Below are 25,275 nucleotides of genomic sequence, written 5' to 3'. Positions count from 1 at the left end.
TCCAAATTTGAAAACAGAAAACCTGGAGGTCCTGGAAGATCTAATACCCTCGACGAGGTGTAAATTAAAAGACAAGGATGTTTCCCATACTCTAAAACCAGTGAATGAAGAATGTTTCCGTAGACGTTTAAGAACTACGGGAACAAGAGAAAAGCAGTTTTCTGTTGTGATAACTTTGATCCGTGGATTACAGAGAGCCTTATTGGGCTCAAATTCATAATGTTTTATAGATTCTTCCTGCTGTTGTCACTTTTTAACAACATTTTCTGCTTTCATCAAATGAAAACAACATCTTTCTGATTTTCGTTCATTCACAGAGTCCTGCATGAAAACAGATGATTTAAAAATATTAAAGCACCAGCAGGGCTGATCTCTGTGGCAGTTTATAACACACACACACATTCTTGTTTTGCTATATGTAGTGAGGACCATGTGTTGACTCCCATTGACTTCCATTGAGTTTCAGTTATTTTCAACCCTTTCTATGCCCTAACCCTGACAATAACCCTAAACCTAACCATTACCAGTGCTTACCTAACCCTAACCTGAACCTAAACTCAACTCACATCTTAGTCCTAAACCTAACCGTTAGCAAAATAGGTCGTGAGGACCAGCAAAATGTCCTCACTTTGGTACAAACGGTCCTCAGTTTGATGGTGAAATCAGGAAAATGTGTGATGCCAAGACAGGAACACACACACACACACACACATGAAGTCATACATGAATCCTTGTTAGTCAAAATGAATCAAGAGAAAGTGAGAAGGTTCTGCTGCTTCAAATCCAAAGGTCAAGAACATCACGTTTCAGGAGACAGATTTCCATCTTTTTTATGCTAACATATTGAAAACTGTCTGATGTTTTAGTGTAAGCGCTTGTTTTCCTGATAAGATCCCTGAGAAACAAACTGAAGAGTCTGTTGGGGTCTGAAAGGTGAGGTCCACTCAGTCAGAATCATTTCCTTTTCTTTTTAAATCAAAAGTGCTGTGGAAGAATCACTCATTAAATCTAACAATCGATTCGAGCAAAACATTGACTAGAAAAACTACAGATCAGAAATTCTTACAGTTGGGAAACGTTGGAGGAAAAACTCACCGACGAGATTTTCCATAATCACATAAATCTCCTCCAATTCAGAGTTTACCCACATTACACATTGTTCAGCCTGAATCATGTTTCTAATCTCTGAAACTGTGGTTTAATAATAATAATGATGATGTAATATAAATAAAAAGCCTTTCTCTGGGTGGAAATATGCTGGAGCAGGTCCATGAGAACCTGACCCAACCCTGCAGCAGAAAACAGGCAGCGGTCTTAGTCCAGGCGATCAGCAGTGTGTTGGTCTGTTTGACACAGAGGAGTTCATGCTGGTGTGCCAGAGAGCGCCGGGCTGGTTCGGTCACACGGCAGCCATCTTACTGGCCTCTCTGACCCCGCTGAGGTAGGCTCCGGTCACAGTCTGAGGGAAGTGTCGGTTTGTGGCCTGAAGACAAGAAGCAATAACAGGCTGAAGGAGGAAGGTTTTCTTTTATCATCACATTTTTAAAATCCCTGCAGCTCTAAGATTATATTTAATCCACCTACAGTAAAACTCTTGCTTTTTCTTTCCTAGTTCTGCAGACCTCTGGAGGTCCATTTTCAGAGGTATTTAAATTTCTTATTACATTTAACTGGGATCTATATATCATTCATGCATAAAACGAAGCAGTGGTACCTCGCCAGCGAAGAAAACTTTTCCCTGCACGTCTTCAGCCAGGATGTCGTAGGCCTCTCCACTGCCCCCTGTCTTTACAAAGCTGTACGACATTTGGGACCATATGTCTTTGTTCCAATGAGTCACAAAATAATTCAGAGGATCTGGAACCTCCTGTCAAAAAACAATAATAATACTTGAATGACATCCAGGTGCTGCAACCCAAAAAATCACATCATCAGTGTTTCAGGAGTTTGCTCCTCTGGAGGATACAGGTGTGTGTTTACACAATGCCAAGAATGTAAGAAATCAGCAATGATTTTAGAGAACCAAGTGCTGGTTCTGGTCAATCTGGGAAGGGTTAGGAGGTAATTTTTAAACTACCTGAAGTCCATCATTTTACCGAGAGAAAGACTACTCCAAGTAGGAAACTTGAGACAGCAGCCAATCTTCCCAGGAGTGGATGTACCAGCAGATTCAGCCAAAGGTCCAAGCGTGAGAACAAAGATGGCGACAGGACTTAGATTTACAAAGCAGCATCAGAAACTAGGACAAGATCTCTGGGACAATGTCCTCTGGACAGATGAGACCAAGGTTGAAGTGTTTTGACAGTAACGAAGAACTCAATGATTGGATAAAACCAAACACAGCATTTCAGCACACCTCATACTACATCTCAAGCATGGTGGCGTGGGCTTATTAATTTGGCTTGTTTTGCAGCCACAGAACCTGGGAACCTTGATGTCATTGAGTGGACCATGACCTCCTCTATATACCAAAGTATTCTCATCTGCCTGAAAGTTGAAGTTTGGTCCAAAACTGGGTCACAACCACGACAATGACCCTAAACTAAAACAGAATAGCTAACAAAGAAAATGATCCAGGCATTGCAATGGTCTAGTCAAAGTCCAGACGTCATGGTAGTTAAAATGTGAGACCTTCAGAGGGTTGTGCACAAATGTCTGAACTGAAGCTGGACAGATGAGTGGACCAAAGTTCCTCCACAATGATGCGAGAGACTGCAGAGATATTTACTTATTGAAGGTTAATACCTGGTCTTTGAAAAGTTCTCGTAAGACCTTCATGCACTCATCGACCACCTCCAAGTCCTCCAGTTCCCCAACAGCAGAAACAGCATCACCAGACATGATGGACATCAGCACAGCTCGTTTTCCCTGTTTATTAAAACAACATAAAGCTTTATTATTATTATTGCCTCCCAGGACCGACAGATGAAAACACATTCATGACTTTCTGAAACGCTGCAAACAAAAAAAAGATGGAAACCAAACTTGTTCAATTTAACTTGGAGAAACTTGTAGTTTGGCCAGCAGGTGGCGACAGAAGCAACATTTAACAGCTGTGATGCACTATACTGGTAAAAGTACTGGGTCCCAGAACCAGATTAATGAATTCTGGTGGTCCAGTCACTGCCATGGCTGCAGGTGTGGAAAACCTTGACCAGCCTGCTCAGAGTCCAGACCTCAACCTTCCTGAACACCTTTGGGATGAATTAGAGCAGAGGCTGCAGTTCTGGTTTTCTCCTCAGACTATGAATGCACTCCTAAACCTTGGAAGATGTTTACAGAATGGTTACAGTTGCTGTTGCTGACAGCGGTTGGTCCATCAACAAACTGGACCTTAGAGGTTAGGAATAGGATGTCAAAGTTCATGTACATGTAGAAGTAGACACACACATACCTTTGGCTACATATTGTAGCTAAAACAAAACCTGAAGGACGTCACACAGACATTCTCCAAACATGAGGGAAAAAAAGAGGACTTTATGAAGAAAATAATTGTTCTCTAGTATCAGGGAGGTTTATTAACAAGAAGCAGCAGAAACTGATTAATTTTATGACCAGCCACGAGAGTTTCTTCATAAAACCTGCATCCATCTGCAGTTATTAGCATAAATAAAACTGGTTTCCAGCAGCAGTACAGTTCAATAAAACCCAGTTCAAGGTGAAAGTGTGGAGTTCAACCAACCTGAGGATCGAGGTCGTAGAAGACGCTGAACATCCCTCTCCTCTCAGGAGACGGCGGGATGTGACCAAAGTAGTCTGCACCTTGGATCTTGGAGTCCCAGAATCGGTTCGGGAACTGAAGAGCAATCTACAAGATATTTCACAGAACTTAGAAATCACAAAACCTGCCAGATGTTTGCCTCCAATTATTATTATCAGCACCCTGCAGAGGCGTGAACAGACTGTTGTCAGTTCGAGCAGATGAACCTGTTCACACATCAGAGCGATGGGGTTGTTCACGCAACCGTTAACGATCTGGGCGCCTCGGCCAACAGTGACGCCTAGAGATGTGTCATCCCACACCCGTCCGCCAATTCTGTCCCGGGCCTCAAGCACCACCACCTGGACACCAGAACATTCAGGAGCACAGTGCTGTGACCAGACAACAGAGATGACGCAAATCCACAATGGAGGTGCAAGGATCCAGGATCTTTACCTGTGTGCCGAAGTTCTGCAGCTGCCGGGCAGCAGCCAGTCCTGAGGCACCAGCACCGATGATCACCTTCTTCTGCAAAGAGATCATACAGTGAGCCCCAACCAGATGATGGATCTAAAAGCTCCAACATGAAGATACAGTGGTGCTCACAGAGCAGTATTTTTCAGGCAGCAGAGGCTGTTTCACTGCCAGCACGCCAGTGTTGACCAAGCCCTTCCTGGTCATGAAGTGGAGAACCCGGTCCAGCTCCTGCACGCAGCACACACGCACCAACCCACGGACAACGATGTGCTGGGCACACTTCTCAGCAGTTAGCACTTCCTTCAGAAAGACAAGAAGAAATGTCAAACTTTTGATCATTTGCTGCTTCTAATTTCGATTTTTCTGAGATATTTGCTTGCAAGGATATAGACTCCTGCAGCCGTTCAGATAGGGTGGAGAACTTCTGATAAAGATCACAGGACAGTATGGACCACAGAAAGTCCTGTTCAGTTTTTCTGGAAGAACATGTGACCTTAAATGCAGAACGACACTGCTGCCTGGTGTTCACCTGGCAGTTCTTGTGCCAGGAGGCCAGGATAAGGTTCCTTAGAGCCAGATACATGGTGGGATCACGGGAAAACTCTGGAAACTCGTAAAGCTCATCCAGCTCCATCATGTCAGGCCGCACACACAGAGCCTTGCCGCACTCATTAGGCTGGTAGAACGGCTGGAAGTATGGACACAGACCTGGAACTGACAGATGAGAGGAGTGATAATCATCATGCATCGCTCTGATTTTAAATTCTCACAGGATTTCTGCTCAGTCCGTCTCCTGAACTCAGACTTACTCTGTGGCTGCACGGCTCTGCAGGGGTCCGTCCTGAGCTCGGCCATGGACACGTCGCAGGGAGACCCTGACGGACTCACCCCCACACAGTCAGGATAATATGCTGAGAGAAACGCGCCGGCCGGGCTTTCCTTTAACAGCGGCGGTAGAATCAGCATGGAGTGCCACCAGCTGTCGCTCACCTCTGCGACCCTCTGTGGAAATGGGACAGCTCTTGTTACCAGAACATGCAAACCCCTCAAGAGTCACAAATAATCGTTAAACAGGGCTTTCTAAACATTTTGGCAGCCCTGGTAAAGCAAAAGGCACTGAAATAAATTCATCTTCAACAGCAGCAGCAGCATAATATCACACTGAAAATTTAAGAAAAGAAACTTTCATTTCCAAACATTTATTCACCGGGGCAAACAGTACCATCTTCAGTAAAAAAAAAAAAAAATGCACCCACAACAATTCTTTCAAATTAAAAGCTTTTTATTTAAGACTTTAGCTTGTTAAGTTAATCAGCGTGTCTAAGAACCTCTAATTATCAATTCATGGCTTCTTGGGGAGAAAAAAAGATTTGACACAAACACACTGCTACATTTCTCTTAGACGTGCGACAAAAGGGGAAAAACAAGAGAACATGCAATTCAATTTATATGTCGTGTTGTTGTTTTCTTGTGGACCATGAGTCTGTTGAATAAAGTAATCAATCAATCAAGTGAGACGTGTGAGGAAATGCCTAACAGAAAATAGGACGTTTTATATATATATTTGTTATTACTGTAAGGCTTTTCACCAATTCTTAATAACTGTAGCCTTTGTAATTTGGTCTTAAAACAGATTGGTATCTTACCAGGTCCTCTGGTTGGGAACACTGGTCAGGTGCCTCACTCTGTGAGCAGAAACATAACGTTTCCATCATGAACAAACAGGGAAAACCAGGGATGAACGGCTAATTTATCAGGTTCCTCTTTACCTTGATGTCGTTGACCTTCAACCCACAGCGATATGTGAGCTGGATCTCTTTGGTCAGCTGGCGCCACTTCCTGCAGTCCGGTTTGGTGCACTGAACCTGAAAGGAACATATCAACATTACTGATGGAAAGAGAACTTGTCATAAAAAGGAAAATGTTATCCAGCTCACCCAGAATGGCAGCTGCTGGTCGGCCATGAAGGCTTTAAGACTGGGCTCACTTTTCCCGTTACTAGTCCAGACCTTCTTCCAGGAAGCAAAGGTCTCGTAGCCGTCCTTGTGACTGCACAGAAAGACATTCATTTAATATGTTTAATTTAGGATATTTATAGTATCATGATATCCCTCTGCTGAGCCTTTTGTCAGTGTTAACTTTTACCTTCTATAGTAGTGATCAAAGCACTCGTTGCAAAAGTGTTCACCACACGACAGGTGATACCAGCGAGATGTGTATCCGTTTTTTGCACACCTGAGAGCAAAGAAAAGCAGCCGTTACAGACAGTCTGAGTGATTAAAACAAACCTTATTTCTGTTCCACTACCTGTCTGATGCACTCGCAAAACAAACAGGATACATGGCCGAGCATCCGGCCTTCTCACACTTTCTGTACTTCTTCTCAGCCTGCTCATCTTCCTCCTCCGTTTCTGTGGCTTTTCTTTTACTCTGGGATCCAGAGGAGAAGATCAAAAACACCACAGATTTATTTTGAGAGTCCATTTTGATGAGGTGCTGAATCAGTAGTAATTAATTGCAGCTAATTTAACAGCAGTTTTAATATAATTCAACTTGTCTGTGACACTAGACCAAAGATTTAACATGAGCTAAAGTCATTTTATCTTGATTCATTCTAGCATCTATGTGTTTGTTCCTGGATGACTTTATGATGGAGCAGCAGAGGGATGGATCAGAGCATCCGCTGCAGGAATGAGGACATTACTCTGGTCTGTGGTGGAGAAGAAGTAGCTTAGGACCAATGGTCATGAGATATGGACCATGACTGAAAGGAGGAGATCAGAAGCTGCTGAATGAGCCTCCTCTATGGGGTGGCCAGGATCTTGTTAAGTCCAGGCTTCCCACACATTTTCCAGACTAAATCCGATACTTTTTCAGATCCAAACCAGCAAAGTTCTCAGGTTGTTTTTTTTTAACCAATTTTAAATATTTTTTTAGACGTCAGACTTTTTAAATTAATGGGTCCCAACTGATTTTTGCCAACTATGAGTGAAGTACTGTGCAGCACCAATTCGGTAAAGTTTGAGTAATATCGTATGTAATAATAAATACCAGTGTCTCGTAATATTGAAATCTGGATGCGATTTTTTGAACAAATGGAGGTTTAGCACCAGAGCAGAGATGTTACGACATAAACAGAGCTCACCTGTCCAGGTGGAGGGTTGTTGCTGCGCTTTACCCGGGCCGTGCTCTGCCTCCCGGAGGAGCGCAGGGCCTGTCCGTCCCCCGGGGAGTCCCCGGAGCTCCGCTTCCTGGCTCTGCGAGCACTGGACCCGTCCCCGGAGTAATCTGCAGCCACAATAACAAACGGTGTCAGGGGGACAGTGGAGCTCTGCAGAAAACAGGCCTTTTCTGTAACCGATAAACGTGCTTTAGAGGCAGATGCGATGATAAACAGGTTAAAAGTTGAATGAGGTTATAATAGCGAACAGGTGGTGAGTTTTGACAGTTTCAGCTATTTAAATAAACCAAGCAGCAACTTGTCGCTTTAGTTAGCATGTAGCAGTTAGCCGCTGTAACACCAACCTGCGTCCGACAGCATGACCCTCCAGCTGAGCTCGAGTTAAACCGAGGTTCTGTATCGCCTCTTTGTTTATGGACCGGTCCGATAAATTAGTTTAATTATCTTCTGTTATGAAGAGAGAAAAGCGCTGCTGATATCAGAAAACAGCTTCCTGTTTACCACCGGAAATGGGCGGTTTGGTTCGGCTGGGCTTGGATGCTACATTTAAAGGGCCTCGGAAATCATAATTTAAATCTGAGAACAATGAAAAGGTAAAACAGTACAACCCATTTACCGTTTATTTTTGAAAATATTTGATGCATTCTAACATGTAAGACACTGTTCTGTGTATATTTTTACAATTCTGTATGTGAACTTGATTTAATGAGACACAAAATATTAGAAGTGCAATAAATATGTTAGTCGTTAGGGTTGAAGCGGGGTTACTGATGAAAATCTGCACTTGAAGTTTGAAATTTCGTCTTATTTTGCTGCCTTGATATTTTTTTTTCCAAAGAAGAACCCAGATATTTCGAGCTTTGAAGAGACATTGAACACACCATCCACTGTGTTGGTTTCCTGGCGTTTCAACGATGTAACCATGGTAACCAGCACTCTGCGCTGCCGGGTTCAGGGACCAAAGCGAGAAGTTTTTACCGGATATCAGAAACAACCGAGTTTAACTTTAAAGTTTTGTCTCAGATAGATTCCCAGCATCCAGACGCAGCGTTTTAAAGTCGATGAAAGGAGTTTTTGAGCAAAGTTTCGGGTAACCGACGGTTTTTATCCAGGACGTGAGTTGCTCCACTTTCCCACATGGATTCAGGAAAACTGGACAGGACGAAACCGGAGATTCCAGTAAAACATCTCAGTGCATCCCATAAGATTAAACACTGTGATGAGGTCAAGGGTCTTGCTTTTGTTTCGCCACCATGAGTCAAATAATTTTACTCCTGGAGTAAAAAAAACTGTATGGAATAAAAATAATCCCAAAAACCTTAAAGGAATAAAAATAAATCATCAGCTATAAAAACTACAATAGTAAATATAGTGTATAAGAAGATATTTATTAGATAAAGATATAATATGAAAAAGCGTTTTAAGTCAAACTCATCAGAAGTATATACATTACAGTTGACATATTTTTTATTTGATTTATGATGAGAAAATAACGATTACTGCCTAAACTGCCGATATTTGAATTTCCCCAAAAGTATCAGATATTGTTTTATCTTAGCATAAACTGTTTATTTAAATTATGTTTTGACAGTTGTTTTTATGAAATCACAGAAGACAGTTTCTTAAATACACCTTATCTGCTAATAATTTAATTGTTATTATAATTTGATATATTTTTTAGAATGAATCACAGTAAAACAGCTCGGGATCTATTTACCATTTCCGACCCATTCTTCCTGCCTGTTTCCTTTTCCTTCCTTCATGGTAGTTTAAACATTGCAAATCAGTTTTTTTCCTTGTAGTAAAACATTTTCATGAATTATAGAGATAAATAGTTAGATAAAAACTGGAATTTCTTATTTAATGTAACTGTACATTATGTTTGACGGCATTTAGACGCGTCCACCTTGCCCACATTAAAGACAGAAGGATGAAGATGGTGGACCTGGTCTGACCATCAATCTGGCACCAGTCTAGACTAATCAGCTCCCTGGAAATCAAACCTTTGCTCCTGCAAGCATCATAGAGGCTTAATGTTTTCTGTCAGGAAGAGTCTTTGCTAGTTTTACCCAATGAGCTGTTAGCTGTTAGAGTTTAAATTTTACCTCCTGATATTTCTGCAGGTCAGTCCTAAAAGTCTTCTTGACCTCAGTAAGGTGATTCGTCTTCTTGAGGACCCTCTGACGGTAAGTAAAAAGAGCTGTTTCTCCATTTGAGGTTATGTTTGCTGCATCTAATCATCCTGTTTCACCTGAAGGAGAGGCACCTGTTTGTCCTGAAGAAACTGCTAAAGAGAAACCACTCAGGCTTCGTATCCTTGTTCCTGGATCCATCTTTAGTTTAGATCTGAAGTTCTCTCTGGTGTTTCCTCTGTGTTGCAAAGAAAATATGCAGAAAGTTAACATTTTAACATTTGATTCTGTTTCTCTGTTCATAAAACACATTCGGCTGTCATTATGAAACCTCAAATCCACTTTTCCTAAAATCCACCTTTCCTGCACGTTAAAGCTTCTTAAAATAAGTTCAGCTTCTGAGTGAGCTAGCTGATATATCCCAAATACTCAACATCTGTGCGGAGAAAGTGAGCGATCAACCCAAATATGCATCTGTTCTGTGTGAAGCTCTTGAAATCTGCAGGTAAGAAGCTGAGAAATGTAAAGGTTAAACTGTTTTTGTATCAGCAGCATCTGTTTTCTCCTCAGGTTTCCCTTCCTGAAGGAGCGAACATCTGATGAGCTGATCTACGCTCAGGACGCCACAGAGTTCCTCTCTAACATGGGTATGTTTTTACTTGTTTATATTGGCTTGAACTAGTAATTAGTCAGTAGCTTGAGAGATAAACCTGCCACTCTTCCAACATTCTTTAGAGTTGAAATTCATTAAGAAGATAGAAAACAGCCTTTATGTGCAGCTACAGACTGGATCCACACCACTACTCATTCCTGGGATATAATAGTTAAGCCTAAATTACTCAAACTGTTGTCAGATGTCAGCTTTAAAGTAATCTTTTAATTTTACCAACATGACTTTTCTGACTTGGTGTAATATTAACAATATGGAGCGGCTTTGCAGAGTCCTGACTCTTAATCTCTGGAGGGAGCTAAAGATTAGGGTGATGGGAAAGAGGTGTTCCAACCAAAAAGCCTTGGAGCTCATCACCAAAGATAAATCACAATAGGAGGAAACCTACAAGTCATGAAGATTTGAATCTGGTGTTCCAGCAGCTTCCAGTTCACAGCAGGCTGGAGCCTTGGTTGTTCTTGGGTTGAACCCAAACACCTGAACCAATCAGTTCAGATGTTTTGGTCAGATGGTTAGAAAACTGGGTGGACAATGATCCCAAACAGACATTCAAATGGGTTTAGAAATGGACAAAACAGACCAATTGTCACAATCAGAACCTGTTTATGTTTCTGGTAATTACACTCACCTGTTTCCATGTTGGCTGCACAGAGGTGCAGTTGGTAGCAATGTTGCCTTGCATCAAGAAGGTCCTGGGTTCGACTCCAGGCATTCTGTCTTTCTGCATGGAGTTTGCATGTTCTCCCCGTGCATGCATGGGTTTTCTCCAGGTACTCCAGCTTCCTCCCACAATCCAGAAACATGACTGCTAGGTTAATTGGTCTTTCTAAATTACCATTAGGCGTGAATTGGTGTGTGCATGGTTGTTTGTCCTCTGTGTTGCCCTGCGATGAACTGGCGATCTGTCCAGGCTGGACCCACCTCTCGCCTGTTCCCCGCCACCCTGTACGGAATAAGCAGGTATAGAAATAAGATGGATAGATGTTTCCATTTAGTTCTTTTTACCTCAGTTGTGTTCCTGTTCTCTGTCCCTTCATTGTCGGGTCATTTGTCATTGCTGAGTCCTGGTTTCTGTGTTCCCCTCAAGTCTGTAAGTTCATCACTTTCATTAAAATATATATATTCATCTACCACATGCCTGCCCATGTCCAGTTGCTCTGAAAATGTTCTGAAAATGTATGGACTCTGTTTAAAAGCCAGGTCTGTTACAGGAAACCCACCAGTTTAAATAAACTCTATCAATTCTGCCAGGCAGAGCAGTATAATTTTGACCCTGTGTAGATCAGAGACCATCTGGACACCCAGTCTACCCACTCTGTCTCCCAGTTCTTGTCTCATATGCAGCCCATAAACTTCAGATTATAATTGATGATCCTCCAGGTGTTGAAAGCTTTTTTTAGAAGATGTTTCTCAGGTTGGAGTTCCCCATAAGTGTATCTCTGGCCTGTTTGATGAAGATGAGGAGCAGCAGAGTCAGACGTGTCTGTTTGCAGGCCATCTGATGAGGGTCCCACATGCTGAAGTTCAGGAACACGTTGTTGAATTGGTGAGGTCGTTTTTCAGCTCTGATGCTCCAACGGATCTGCCTGAAGGTACCTCGGCAACATCTGATCTCCTCTCACTGGTTTCTGAGACTCTCTCATTGACTTTAACATTAGAGTGACGTATGAATAATGGAGGCACTTTGTTGCTTCTATTTTCACCTCCTTATCTTGTTAGCTTTGATTTCATGAGGGTATGACTGATTACCCAAACCTGTCTTCATGTCTTCTCCAGCTGGGAGTTACCTGAGGTCCATAAAACCGTCCATAAAGTCTCAGCTAATTTAATCTGATTTAAAGTCATCAGACTGAGTTTGACCTCAGGTTGAAGTTTTACATTTAAGTCCAAACATTTTTCACCAGCTGTTGTTGTGTGTGTTTCAGTTGGAGCTCATGTTATGATCAGACAAACAAACCAGAAAATTATAATAAAATGAGGGAAAGAGAGGAATAGAAAGAGATCTCTGTTGAGTTAATTGGGATGACCTTTTTAATGCATTAAATGATGATGCAGCATGAATATCTTTATCAGAAATCACCTGAGATCTTCTCAGATCTGTCATTTTGAATCTGAATAGAAAGATAAATGTTTCCTGGGCTGAGATGAGACATGTCTGAATATATGTGGACGGGCAGCAGGTTTCCTGCTCCTGGCCAGAAGACAAGCAGCATAAATCAAAAGTTTTCTCTTCCTCATACATCAGTCATTTAAAGAGAAGCCATTAGGTTTCAACCTCTGAGGGTTTAACCTTATTCCCACTAAATATCATGCAAACTTTTCCAGAAGAGATATTAGTTGCGATCAAAGTGGAATAAAAATAAAGGGCCAACATGTCTTTCAATAAAACTGCTTTTTCTTTTATTCTAGACATACATCATTTTTCTTATTAAATATTGTTCTAATACGTTTGTGCTCCCTTGCTGACAATTTGCTCAATAAAATTGTTTTCTAACTGCAATAAAGTTTATTTGCATTTCAGAGAATAAAGTTTGCTTCTTAGTACCAACCCAATCCTAGTTTCTTAGGTTCTTGCTCTGTAAATATCAGACATGACAGAGTTAATAACAAAAACAAATGGTCAGTATATTTTTGCATCTTCTCCTGTATTTTCTTCCATCTCCGCCTGTTTAACGGTTGTTTTGTCACTTTCTCCTCAGAGCTCCAGGCGACCTCTGCCGTTTACCGGCTGCAGTTGCTGGAGCGCAGTGACCTTCCCAAAACGCTGCTTCTTTCCATGGCAGCTCTGCAGAACCAGCCTTCCATCAAGCTACAGCTCCTGCAAACCCTTCAACTTCTCTCCAGCGCCTCTGGTGAGGGCCACAGCTTACTGTGCACACAGGGATGAAGAGATAAATTATTGTATCACCTAAAAATGCTCAACAGAAACTTTAAATGTCTGCTGAGTTGTTTTATGATTAATCCCAACTTTTGTTGAACATTTTGCAGACATGAACTGCACCTTGATCCTGGATGCAGGAGGAGCTGAGATGATCTGTCTGCACATGAATGACGGTGACCTGTCCGGTCAGGTTCTTTTGTGCTCCTCGGAGATCCTCTGGAACCTGCTGGAGAGCAGGAGCAAGGAGGAGGCCATGACTCAGCTCAGCAGCATGGAGTGTGTGGTGTAGGTGTCACATGTTTCCAGATGTCTGCAGAAGAGGACAATTCCATCCTGTGAAAACATCTCACTGTCAACATGTTTGTCAGGTCACTGAAGGAAGCGTTTTCATTCGTGCTGGAGATCACATCCTGTGGTTCTGACCTCCAGCTTAGGAATTATCTGCTGGTGATCACGACTCTGATCGCAGAAAATCCAAACTGTCCACTCATTGTGAGTACGGCCCGGATGAATCAGTCCATTGTGATTCTGTACTTTAGGAAAGGTGCCGGCGCAGTTCTTCTGAAAATCTCTTTTTATTTTCAGGAGAGCTTATTTGCCAAACAGCTACTGGGTTTCATCACATTTCCAGAGCGTGAGACTCTTTCTACTCACTCATCCCAGTTTGGGTGTTTTTAGTCACCAAACAGCATTTTTACAAGGAAAAAATCTCTATTTGTTTTAAGTGAACAGCTCTTCAGTCCAGAAACTCACTTACAGCAGGGAAGACCTGAAGATGAGGAAGCTGTTGTTGAATCTGCTGTTCGTGATGTGTAGAAACGTTGCTGCTCTGCAGGTCAGCCACACTCCTGGTAACTGGTTTTTAGTTTATTCAGGGGCAGGAGTCTAAATTCCCTCTAATGTTCTAGCTTTTTAGAGAGGAGCTGGTCATGGTGAACCTGCTTCAGCTAGTGAATCCTCCTGTTGCCTATCCTGAGCACCGGCCAGCTTCACCTCATTGCTTCATCACTCAGCAGGAAGAGCTCCAGCTGCAGGCGTTAGACGGCCTGGCCAGCATCGCTCCAGTCATGCTGCACGACTACATGTCCTGTCAGGGAAACACATGCCTGCTGCTGCTGCTGGAGCGGTGCACCAACAAAGGTCCTCTTCAGTTCTTACTCAATAAAAATGGAAATATTTTCGCCTCCTTACATGCATGCATATTCATTTTAACTCTGGTTTCCGTGTGTAGATTTCAGTTTATTTTTCTGTGCACAGTTACTGGTTTGGTTTTCTGCCTCTTCATTTCAGATGCCAAAGTCAGCAGGATGGCCCAGATGCAGCGTTGCATCAGAGTCCTGCGATCTGTGACGGCTCTGGGAGACCCGGCTGTAAACCAGGACCTCTGTGATCAGGGAGCCATCAACCAGCTTCTGGGTAACTTCTGCTTAAACTGGAGGAAAGTTTTGGAAATGTTCACTGTGAGCAGTGTTGTACAGTCAGAGGCGTGTGGCATGTCTCCCTCTCAGGGTTTTTAATCCTGATGGAGGGGAGTTATGATGAAGATGATGTGATCGCCGTGGAGATGATGTCGAATATCCAGCTCATCCTATCAGAGCTGTGTGAGACCGACCTACACAGAAAGGTAGAGACACAGTTCATGCAAGCAAAAACTAGTTTGACATTTCATACCTGCGCTGACAGCCGATGATTCAAAGTAAGGTGGATATGACTAACAAATGTTATCCACCAGCAGGAGGTTGCTCTCAGTTCATTGGTTTAATCAGAGGTCATCTCATATATTTCAGAAGAGTCTGCTGTTCTTTACTTGGATCAGAACCACAATAAGTGGAAACAGAGTTGAAATAATTCTTCAGAAGAACTGCATTCATTCATAGGTGATATTTGAGCCGATTTATGCTTATTTATGTCTATAATTCCTCAAAAAACACCAAACTCCAAAAAAAAGCTGGTTTAGTATTTGGATCTGAAACAACTGGGTAGAAAACAGAGGTACTAACGGACCAAGGGGGAAATCATCCTCGAGTCAGGCTTAATTTCTATAAAACAGGATGTCATTTTGTCTTCCAGGAGCTGTTTGGCTTAGAGGGAGTAAAGATGGTCGTACGTTTCCTGAAGAAAGGTCCGAAGAAGTTCTACAGCGGTTTGGGACACAACAAGCTCGTGATTTCCACCGTCGACTGTGTGTGGTCAGTTCAACCAAACTGTGCCTGTGCAGAAAAGAATTAGAGGCTATTTAGATACAGTTCTGGGTCGATGTTTAGAGCCACTCTTCCTGAGCCTGAATGAATCATATTAACCAAGCATTTCCAATCAGCTGCAGGGCTTTTAAATCATTTATTTTCTCGGATCCACACCGAGTCAAAACTTTACATACAGTCTGAAATACAGAGCTACACCACCACTAACATTGGGTTAAAGGTCTCTTATAATAATAATTGATACTTTATTGATCCCCGAGGGGAAATTAGACCCTCTGCATTTAAACCCATCCTTTATAGGGAGCAGTGGGCTGCCATTGTGCGGCGCCCAGGGAGCATTCTGGGGTTAAAGGTCTTGCTCAGGGACCCAGAGTGGTAATCTGTGGGATACGAACCCAGCCCCTTGTGTCTCCTCTGGAACACAAACCTCCTGCTCTAACCACTAGGCCACCACTCCCCTTATAGAGTTGCACCCTGACCACACACTGTTTGGATCCATCAGCAAGCTTCTGGTATCATTCTGTGTGAAGGTGTCACCACTCTTTCTGGCAGAATTGCTAGAGTCCATCTGAGCTGGTCCTGGAACAGATCGGCTTGTAAACGTAGTCCACAGATTTTCAGTGGAGTTGAGGTCAGAGTTCTTGGATGGTCATTCCAGAAGTTTACCATTAATCTGGTTTGACCCGGTCCAAAAACAGTTTGTGGGTTTGGGATCCTTTTCCAGTTAAAACATCCAACAGTGTCCAGGTTTCAACATCTAGTTAATGTTCTGACCACCATGTTTGTCAGTTGATGCCCTGTTCTCCAACTGCAGCTGCAGGTTAATCAAACTAAAACTTAGGCACTCAATTCTGAAAAAAACACAGACGATGTTTGTTCTGCTGATTTCACCCGGGAAAAAGATCAGCTCAACTAAATCATTAAACGCTCCACATTAATATAAGAGTTATGCTGGAGGTAGGTAGATAGAAACCTCTCAGAAGTGCTGGATCTCTTAAGCCAACCTTTCGTCTGAACTCGTGGAACCTCTAACTAACATGAGAAAAATCTGAATCTGCTTAATTGAGGACAGAAAGTTGTGTTTGTCCTGTCAGGTCCTGCATCGTGGGCTGCTGCATCACAGAATACCAGTTCCTAGCAAAAGAAGGAGCATCTTTGTTGCTGGATTTACTCCAAGCGAGTCCCAGATGTATACACAGCTTCATCCTCGCCACCCTGCTGGATCTTTGCAACAACCCAAACACTCGGCCTCAGATCCTGAGCTGGAGGGACGTCAGCGGACAAACGGCTCCCAGAGTCCTGCTGCAGCTGTGGAGGGAGGAAGAGGAGGAGCTGGGAGTCCTCCGGAACCAACATGGGGGGATTAAAGGTCTGACTGGAATAAAAAACCTGAAGGAGGACTAGAAGAACACATTTGTCTGCCTAAAAACAGATTTATTCTCATTTCTTCTGGTAGAAATTTCCTTCCACAGAGACAGTTTTCCTGTTTTTTAAATTGTGTGATGTTGTCCAGGATTCTCTTCAGAGGTTGACTGACAACTGGATATACAGCAGATGATCAGTTGTATGTTTTTGTCTTACAGATCCAGAGAAGCCTCTCCTGACTGGTTTCCAGGAGGACAGCAGTGGTTTCCCTGCTGACACGCCATCTGCAGCGTTGCTGGCAATGTCGGAAAACCTGCGAGCGAAGATTTACCTCCTCTTCTGCAGTTTGGGTGAGAGAGCGGCTGTATCATTAGAGAAGTTTGAATTATTATCCGATGAATTTTAGAAGATTATTACAGTTTTAGCAGCCTTTACAACTCTGACATCCAATTTTACCTCGGTCCAGCTGAACAATGAAATTCTGAACCTTCAGGTTTCCAGGAGCTTCCTGGCCTGTCAGCAGGAGATTATGTGACTCTGGGCATCGTCAGGAGATACTTGGACTTCAAGGTAACAACAGTTCTTAACAAAGAGTTTTGGATGGAAAAGCTGTACAAATAAAGTCTGTTTCTGAAGGTTTTCTGCACAGATTAAACTGACTGAAATCAAAAGATATGAGGAAAACCTTGAAGCCGTTCCAAAGAAAAAATTCTCCATATATACAGGAGAACAAAGGGAGAAGAAGCTGGAGCATCATGACATGGAAAAAACTTTTATTTGTTGCAGCATTAAATAGATCATAATTTAGATTAAGTGGAAAAAATGAACCATTTTTGGTTTTATTCTTCATGAAAGTAAAAGAAGTTCCTTCACATCATCCTGAGGTTACTGATTTAAAACCACATCAGAGCTGCTGGTTGTAAATTCAAACTCTAGAAATCTATCAATCAGGACCAGAAGGTCCAACATGGTCCATTTCCTCCTCATTGTTTGTGCAAAAATATTACATTCTTTCCTCTAAACTTAACATAGAAACAACTAAACTTGAACTGATTTAACTTGATCTTCGCCGGCCTCCTTCACTGAAGGGGTTGGTTGGAGCTGTCTCATCTGAGCAGCTGAGAAAGCTTTGAGCTTCTCTGCAGGTTGGAGAGGTGTGGAATGAGATCTGCAGCGAGCTGATTCTGGATGGCGTGAAGCCAATCAGATCTGATCAGGAAGCTCTGAGATCCATCTGTAAGACATCAGAGGAGACAGCAAGGAGATTAATGGAGGATCAAACACGTATCCTGGAAGAGCAGGAGGAGGAAGAGATCAGGGAGGAGATGCTCATCTACAAAGAGGTGCTGAAGATGTTTCCGTCTTGTTATGTTTCCTGCTGTTTGGAACTGATTAAAAGTATCATTATTTTCTTGAAATGAGCTCAGATGAGTTTTATGTGTGTTTTTTATGCCAGATGAAGTCTCGCCAGAAACAGCAGGAGATAGAAGCCAAATCCTGGGACAGATACATTTCCAGAACTTCAAATTACAACATCCTGAAGGTTTTCTTCCAAAGAACAGCAAATCTTGATGTCAAGCTCAACACCTGAGTCTTTACTGTCAATATTAACCTGGTACCTTTGTTGTGTGGATTAATTCCAGGAGGAAAAAGCTCAGAGGAAAAACTACATGGAATCAAACCTGAAGCATGAAAATGCTGCTGCTGATCGTCCTGCGAAGGTCTCACACCAACTCGCTGTTTTTATCTGGTTTCTGTCACATTAAACACTGAACAAGGGTGTAAAACTGCCATGAAAAGGTGTGTGGGGTGGTGTGGTGAAACTTAGCTGGCCCAGTCCAGGAAAGTCACCCTCAGACTGGTTGGAGGTCCGACTTCTGGACCTGACTTCTGAATGTCTCACTGGGCTCCCCCTGTAGATGAGTAATGTAGCTGGATGAGCTGGGTTGTCTCTACCAACGGTGCAAAAGGGCAAAACAAACAGTGTTTGTTAGAACTCGGTAGACGAAATAAAAATGTCAGTGAAAAAAAAAAAGTTACAGTGTCGGATTTGGATCAGTCCAGTTGGGCTCTGGCCTGACTCTGCATCTGTCAACCCGTCACTGTCTCTTTGTCCAGGTCAGCATTAGACAGCAACACAGGAGGGGGCACCCAGGGAAACCTGGAAAGGGTGCTATGTTACATTAGAAAGCCAATAATAAAAACAGGTTCTACTATTTTCTTAAAATTGTTCTTGGTCATTTAATACTTAGGAACCATTTCAAAGGTTTGATGAGATCTAAACCACCAGAAGAAGATCATTTATTTTAAAGAGCATTATTTTACGCATATTTACATGCATTTTATAAATATTTCATCTCAAAGGCTTCAGGGACTTGGACAACATTGTGCAGAAATGTTCTTTTATCCTGTAAGATAAAATCTAGTGATGAAGGCCATGGTCAGTGTGACGTGTGCATCTGTTAAACAGGTCCAGTTTCTGAGCATCTCTAACGCTACATGTGTGTTTCAGCTTTTCATCAGCCACATCCTGGCAGTGGAGAACACTGGTGATCAGGGACCTGCAGGGGTTGACGTGACACTCGCCAGAACTTCAGTCTGAGCTAAACTGATTGAAAGAGCTGCAGAACTCCAGCAGGATGGAAAACTGACTGGTTCAACACGAGACTTTTATACTCGAAGAGGTTTTAATGTTCTTGCATGGGTGTGAGGTTAACACAATAAAACTGAGAGCTTAAGATTTTGCACGATAAATCGTTTTTATTTATGTGTGCAGCTGTTTCTGTTATCTATCAAGGCCACAGGCAGAAAACTCAGACATGACTCTCAGTCTGCACAATCACTACCTTGTAGTCTTGTCTACCACCCAGTGCTCATGCAGAGCCTTCAAGCCATTCCTGTGGTGAAAATGAGTTTGCATGTCTAATTATCAGAGTGCCCTTAAAGCAACATCTGCTCCTTAAATAAAGCTGCTGAAAAAATAGTTTCTGTGCTAAGGCTGTTTCCCATGTTTATATATGGCATCATAAAGCATGTAGGACAACATAATTTACCCATGTTTTGTGTATATGTTTTAACCTGATAGCACACAGACTCCATTTACAAGAAGAACCAAGAACGTCTCTACTTGCTGAGGAATTGAAGACTTTAAATGTCTGCAGGAGCACATTGATCTTGATCTATTTAAACATTTATTACATTCTGTTTCAATTTTCTTAAAACAAAAATCATAATTACAGAACATCTAAACAATCAGGCGCAATAATTGGTTCACCCCAACCCTGTTTATCAGATCGATGTAGCCTCCCAGTGACCAGGAAGTCTCCATGATCCCTGAGGACTCTTCACATCCACCACACAACATCTACTACACCCCAACCAATTCAGTCCAATTCAGTTTTATTTATGTGGTGGAAATTCACAACACATGTCGTCTCAAGGCACTTCCTACAGAGTGAATTCAACCAATTATACAGATTTCAAGTCAGGTACATACATTCGAATGAATTCTAACATATAAAAATGTTTTGCTCCTGTGTCCATGTCTGCTTGTTCAGCAGGTGAAGAAAGTCAGAGGAAAGTTTTTATCTTATCAAAGCAGCATATGAATCAGTTGCCTTTATAGTTTCTTTATAGTCTGCAGCAGTGCATTTCAAATATTTTTTATAAAACATCTTTCTGAATTTTGTCTCTGAGGAATGTTTCTAGATCTTGTCAGAACCTGAAACTCTCTGTCAGGCTTTGCTGTTTTTCCATTTCTAGGATTAGCTGTTGTGTTTGTGCTTGAAAAGAGGACAACTGTGGGAAAAATGCAATAACAGCTGCAAATCTCATGCATATGATGGACTCAGTTAGTGTGTTTTATATTTGCATGTATTTAATACAATCTGCTGTGTGAATCCAGTGCAGAAATGAAGCAGATACTGCATGTGACAATGGGCAGAAAATGAAGCAAATCGCACTACTTTGTGAATTTATCCCCAGAGGTTCTATCACCGTTGAGGACGTTATGCTGACTTTAGTTTTCTGATGATCAACCCCAACCTCAACCAGTTTCTTACTGGGCTGTTCCATGCATGTCTAGACAACGTGGGTGATGACTGAACACACAGAACTGAAGTAAAGAACTTACCTTTTGCAAGCAAATGTCTCTTTTTAGCTCATTTTGGTATTTAACAAGGTCATTACAAAGAATCTGTTTTACCTCAAAGTATCTTCCTTAGATCTGCATTTTCTCTGTTATCAATAATAACTTACAGCAAGAACCACTTATGAATTTTTAACATTGTGCCATTATGTAACAGAAGCAGAAGCCTTACAGAGAAACCTGAAACATAAATACAATCTGAACTTGTCCAGTATCAGTTTGAAATCTCACAGAACTAAAGCCTTTAGCTCTATTTTGCGCTAGATTAGGACTCTTTAAAGTGTTTCATACTCTGTGTTTTCCCGTTACATAAGTCGCTGCAGTGCATTAACACAAATGTTCATTGAAGCATGCAACAAGCTGCACAGAGCCACTTTTCTCTTGCAGCTCTCATCATTTCACTGGATGGCTGAATCATCCGTGACGGGACGGCGCTTTCTATGAAGCTTCATCAGAGCTCGCTTGTGTTGAGGCTAGACAAAGATCAGGGACATGCAGGAGCTTCCTGAGTGCAGCTGAGCGTTGGTGCTGTTTCTGGACCCAGTCTGGACTTCCAGAGGACCGCTTTATCCCTCAAAACTGTGAGGAACACTTTGTTTTACCTAAAGACTGACTGCTTATGCTGTACAAAGTTAAAATTGAGAGTAATAACCATGTTTTTTAGGATATTTATGATGCTGATTATTATAATTATCAGACCACATTAAAATGTGGTTTGGTTTATTATAGCCTTTAATAAACATTAAATGTTAATATCACTAAATGCTAAACAGTTATGCATGAAGTAAAATGTCCAGAATTATTGCATTTTTTGTGGTTTTAAATTGTAGAATCATTTCAGAAATTATCCAGAATATGACGGCGAGTGTTAAGTTGTTGTTGTCAAGTGATGCTCGTAGAATAAAAGTGTTAAAAGTCCAAACCTCATAAAAAGCAAAGATTTCACATAATTCTTCCTGATAGAAACTTTCAGGTTGCCCAGACTAACGTGGGACTGATTGTTGCTCTGTTCTCCTGCTGGCATCTTCTCGACTCATCACCGGCTCCAGCGACAGGAATGATGTTCCGCCTGGGAAGATTGACACCGGGATACTTCCGACTCCTCCAGGTGAGAGTCTGTTACAGATATGATGATTTCAGCATGAACTCCATATCAGTGTGTCTTTAAATGCTCCCAGAAAAGGTACACACTATCTGAGCTGATGTATTCTTCAGTGCAGAGACTGATTTTATTCAATCAACCATCCCCAAACCAGCTGGCTAGCCAAGCAACTGGGAAACCAAACTACCAACTAACCAGTCCACCTCAAATCAACCCTAAGCCCAACAAACTGAAGAACTAACTAACCAAGCAACCGATCAACTATCTGACTAGCCAACGACCCAACAGAACCTATGAACCAACCAACTGAGAAACCAAACAACCAGCAACTGATCAACACACTGACTTACCAACCAAATTGCTAACCAACTGACTAAATAAGCAACAATCAACTAAAACAACCACCAAACGATCCATTTATTTACCAAATAACTAATTAACTAACTCATAAGTTAGACCAAACCAAACCAAACCATCCAACCGAACCAACCAGCTAGTCATATGGACTAGCAGAACTGGGTGTCTTCTGTTCTGGCTCATAATGTATGTCACATTTACTGATGATATTGCATATTTAAGAAGCATGTTCTGTGGAATCAGAACCGGTCCCAGCTTAAATCCCAGTGGAACCCCAGACCTAAACCAGCCCATAGCTCTGCTTCAGTTCAGTCCTGAAGGAATACATTTTTAATGGACCTGTTAGGTTGGAGATGACTGGATGGAAAGTTTTACATTAATATTTCACACAGAGCTGCAGAGCTCATCTCCGGGCGGCTGAGTGTTTCTGTGCATTAATATTTCCAGAGTCCATCTCCAAGCGAGCTTCAGAGCGCTGGTGTGATATTTAATGCTTGTTTCATCCCTTCTGCAGAGGCAGATGTCTGGTGAGGTTCAGGTCCAGCCATACAGCAGCATCATGGAGCCTGTCGCCATGACGATGGCTGCGCTAGGGTTGGGAGTATCTGTGTACAGCGCCAGGCAGATGGCGGCAAGTTGCGACAAACGTCACTGAAAAGCTCTTTGGGAATGTCGGAGATGATTTTTGTTGGAGGCTGAGAAGGTTTCAGGTGTTTGGAAGGAAAATAAAGTTTATTAAAAAGGAAAAAGTAAAGTTTTAGTCAGAGACAAGTGGGAAGGTGAGATGGGCCAGCCAGACTTGATCAGAGGTTTTCTTTTAATGCAGTAATAATTAGAAAATCAGTAGATTTTACATGAAGCGCTTGCTTTCTGCCTGCAACTTGTAGTTCAACAAAATGTATTTATTTTATTTATGATATTTCTCACAAATGTTTGTCATTTTATTGTATCTTGTTACTGTAATGATTGAGTTTTGTTGTTCATCCTGAAGCTTCTGACTTTAAATTATTCAACAAGCTGCAGGAACCGTAATGTAGCCTCAGTTTACCCACATTTTCACTCTAATCACAGATGGAAAACACACATTGTGAAATACTTGGCCTAAATTTAGTTTGTTTTTGTCCTTCATTTTAATGTCATAGCACCAGAGGAGTCAGCAACCTTTAAATAAAGATTACTTGTTTTTACCATAGAAAATATGATTGTTTTATTTAAAAAAAACACATTTTTATGTATTTCTAAATACATAAAAATGTGGTTTTATACATGATATTTTTCTAATTCCGTACCAATGGAAAAGAATGTAGTTTGTGATGTAATGATGGAAAATAAAAGAATTAGTGTGTAAAACAATTGTTGCTTGCATCATTAGTAGAAAGTCTGCCCAAAAATACCTTTTCATTGCCTCTGATTTAAAAGCATTGCTCATGTTTGGTCAAAGCTCATCAGAGCCACTATGGAGGGTCTGAAGGTTCTGCAGAACCATGCCATCACATCTGAGTTCTACAAAATGTGAGGAGTTTTAGCATTTTTATTACAGCTTATATTAACAATTAAGTCAGTCAGTCATTTTCTACCGCTTCTTCCATAGTGGGTTGCGGGGCGAGAGAGGCGGGGTTCACCCTGGACAGGTCGCCAGTCAGTAAGTTAAAAATAAATCTACTTTTAGAGAAAATGTCAATGAAACATTCAACCCGATCAGCTCTGATTTGATCTAAATGTGAGACATGAAGCTGGGTTAAAGCTCTGAAATAAATGTGTTCTGCGTCCAGGCTGATGCTTGGTCCTCCCTCTCTGCTGCTCAGACTCCATCCCTGTGGGAAAAGCTCGGCAGCTGCACTCTCTGAAAGGAGACATTCCTGGGAATGAAGCCCTGGTGGGTGGGAAGAGAGTTTTTTTTACTGTGGGGCTCAGGAACATGAATGAAACAGCAGAAAATAAGAAGAAGCCATTCTGTGCAAACATGACAGCTTGTTGTTGCAGAGCGGATTCAGTCGGTTGCAGGGATCATATGAAAGTGGGGTTGAGATTTTTGGAGGAAACACAATAAAAGTGAAATGTTCTAATAAAAATGGAGGCAGTGAAAATGATTCCAGCAATTCCTGCATAACAAAGTTCCTTCACCTCAAAAAGTCATTGATTCATGGCAACACCTTCCTCTTCTCATAGCAGCTTTTGGACCAGAGGATATCGTTTATACAATGATGAATAAATTCAGATGTGAAAAGTAAAATAAAACAGATAAATGAACATTTTAATATATCAATTCACCACTCTGTTCTGGATGTTTCCCATCTGCGAGAACATAGACAAGAACCTGAACCAGAGCCCACTCTAAAGACTGTGGTTTGCATTTTGGAATACATTTTAAAGTTCATATACAGTTTTTAAAAACTATTAACGGTTGAGGTTTAGCTTTTATCCTACAGGCCCTCTAGAACCCTCGGGTCGGCTGGGGAGGATTTGGAAACTAAAAGTGAGGCATTATGGTCCACGTCTTCCTGAAGAATCAATATTGAACAAATGTAAGGTTTTATATACTTATAGATTTCATTGTATTGTATTTACTATTACTCAAGATTTTCTCACAAATATTAAAATTCTTTTACTTTAATTATTTTTTAAGAATATTTATGTCTTTACAAATGTCTCTATTTCCTGTTTTTCATCACTGTATGATTGGAATTTCTCACTTCCTCATCCTTTCTGTCTGAGTTATTTAATAATAAATAAAGTTTTTACATTTAATTTACTTTACCATTTATTGAAAACCTTTTATTAATCAGTAAAATCTTAAAAATCCTACATTGAGTCTTGATTGATTGATTGATTGATTGATTGGTTGGTTTATTGATTGATTGATTGGTTGGTTGATTGGTTTATTGATTGATTGATTGATTGGTTGGTTTATTGATTGATTGGTTGGTTGATTGATTGGTTGGTTTATTGATTGATTGGTTGGTTGATTGGTTTATTGATTGATTGATTGATTGATTGGTTGGTTGGTTTATTGATTGATTGGTTGGTTGATTGATTGGTTGGTTGATTGATTGGTTTATTGAT

At 41.5% G+C, this 25,275-nt stretch overlaps 2 protein-coding genes across 6 annotated transcripts; one reads left to right on the top strand and one right to left on the bottom strand.

The window, feature by feature from the left end:
* Positions 1–712: 712 nt before the first annotated feature.
* On the bottom strand, positions 713–7,930 carry LOC124879396 (lysine-specific histone demethylase 1B-like). 4 transcript variants are annotated; one of them, XM_047383942.1, is made up of 16 exons: positions 7,702–7,925; positions 7,322–7,527; positions 6,485–6,606; positions 6,323–6,412; positions 6,115–6,226; positions 5,947–6,042; positions 5,824–5,862; positions 4,987–5,179; positions 4,707–4,891; positions 4,307–4,477; positions 4,157–4,228; positions 3,883–4,062; positions 3,683–3,808; positions 2,746–2,868; positions 1,715–1,867; positions 713–1,483 (listed from the first exon to the last, which is right to left on the bottom strand). In XM_047383942.1, the coding sequence occupies exons 1-16, from the start codon at positions 7,715–7,717 to the stop codon at positions 1,400–1,402; spliced, it is 1,968 nt and encodes a 655-aa protein (XP_047239898.1). In that variant the 5' UTR covers positions 7,718–7,925; the 3' UTR covers positions 713–1,399. The 4 variants fall into 4 exon arrangements, 3 of the variants coding, with proteins under 3 accessions (XP_047239898.1, XP_047239899.1, XP_047239900.1); XM_047383943.1 differs by having other exon boundaries at positions 3,928–4,062; XM_047383944.1 differs by having other exon boundaries at positions 7,322–7,464.
* Positions 7,931–8,264: 334 nt separating this feature from the next.
* LOC124879395 (cilia- and flagella-associated protein 69-like) lies at positions 8,265–23,562 on the top strand. 2 transcript variants are annotated; one of them, XM_047383941.1, is made up of 24 exons: positions 8,265–8,536; positions 9,481–9,543; positions 9,615–9,668; positions 9,885–9,994; positions 10,039–10,136; positions 11,653–11,751; positions 12,859–13,011; positions 13,148–13,325; positions 13,409–13,532; positions 13,626–13,674; positions 13,766–13,875; positions 13,949–14,180; positions 14,331–14,456; positions 14,549–14,664; positions 15,111–15,229; positions 16,336–16,610; positions 16,825–16,956; positions 17,100–17,176; positions 17,752–17,949; positions 18,063–18,149; positions 18,250–18,327; positions 19,119–21,334; positions 21,717–21,861; positions 22,727–23,562. In XM_047383941.1, exons 1-22 carry the CDS (start codon positions 8,495–8,497, stop codon positions 19,206–19,208), a joined length of 2,610 nt encoding a protein of 869 aa, XP_047239897.1. In that variant the 5' UTR covers positions 8,265–8,494; the 3' UTR covers positions 19,209–21,334; positions 21,717–21,861; positions 22,727–23,562. The 2 variants fall into 2 exon arrangements, with proteins under 2 accessions (XP_047239897.1, XP_047239896.1); XM_047383940.1 differs by having other exon boundaries at positions 8,265–8,581; positions 10,060–10,136.
* The last annotated feature ends 1,713 nt before the right edge of the window (positions 23,563–25,275 follow it).

This window comes from Girardinichthys multiradiatus, chromosome 13 (genome assembly GCF_021462225.1).
Source record: "Girardinichthys multiradiatus isolate DD_20200921_A chromosome 13, DD_fGirMul_XY1, whole genome shotgun sequence".
NCBI classification, from domain to species: domain Eukaryota; kingdom Metazoa; phylum Chordata; class Actinopteri; order Cyprinodontiformes; family Goodeidae; genus Girardinichthys; species Girardinichthys multiradiatus.
The sequence above is the reverse complement of the archived record's forward strand: the minus strand, read 5'-3'. Positions and strand labels throughout refer to the sequence as shown.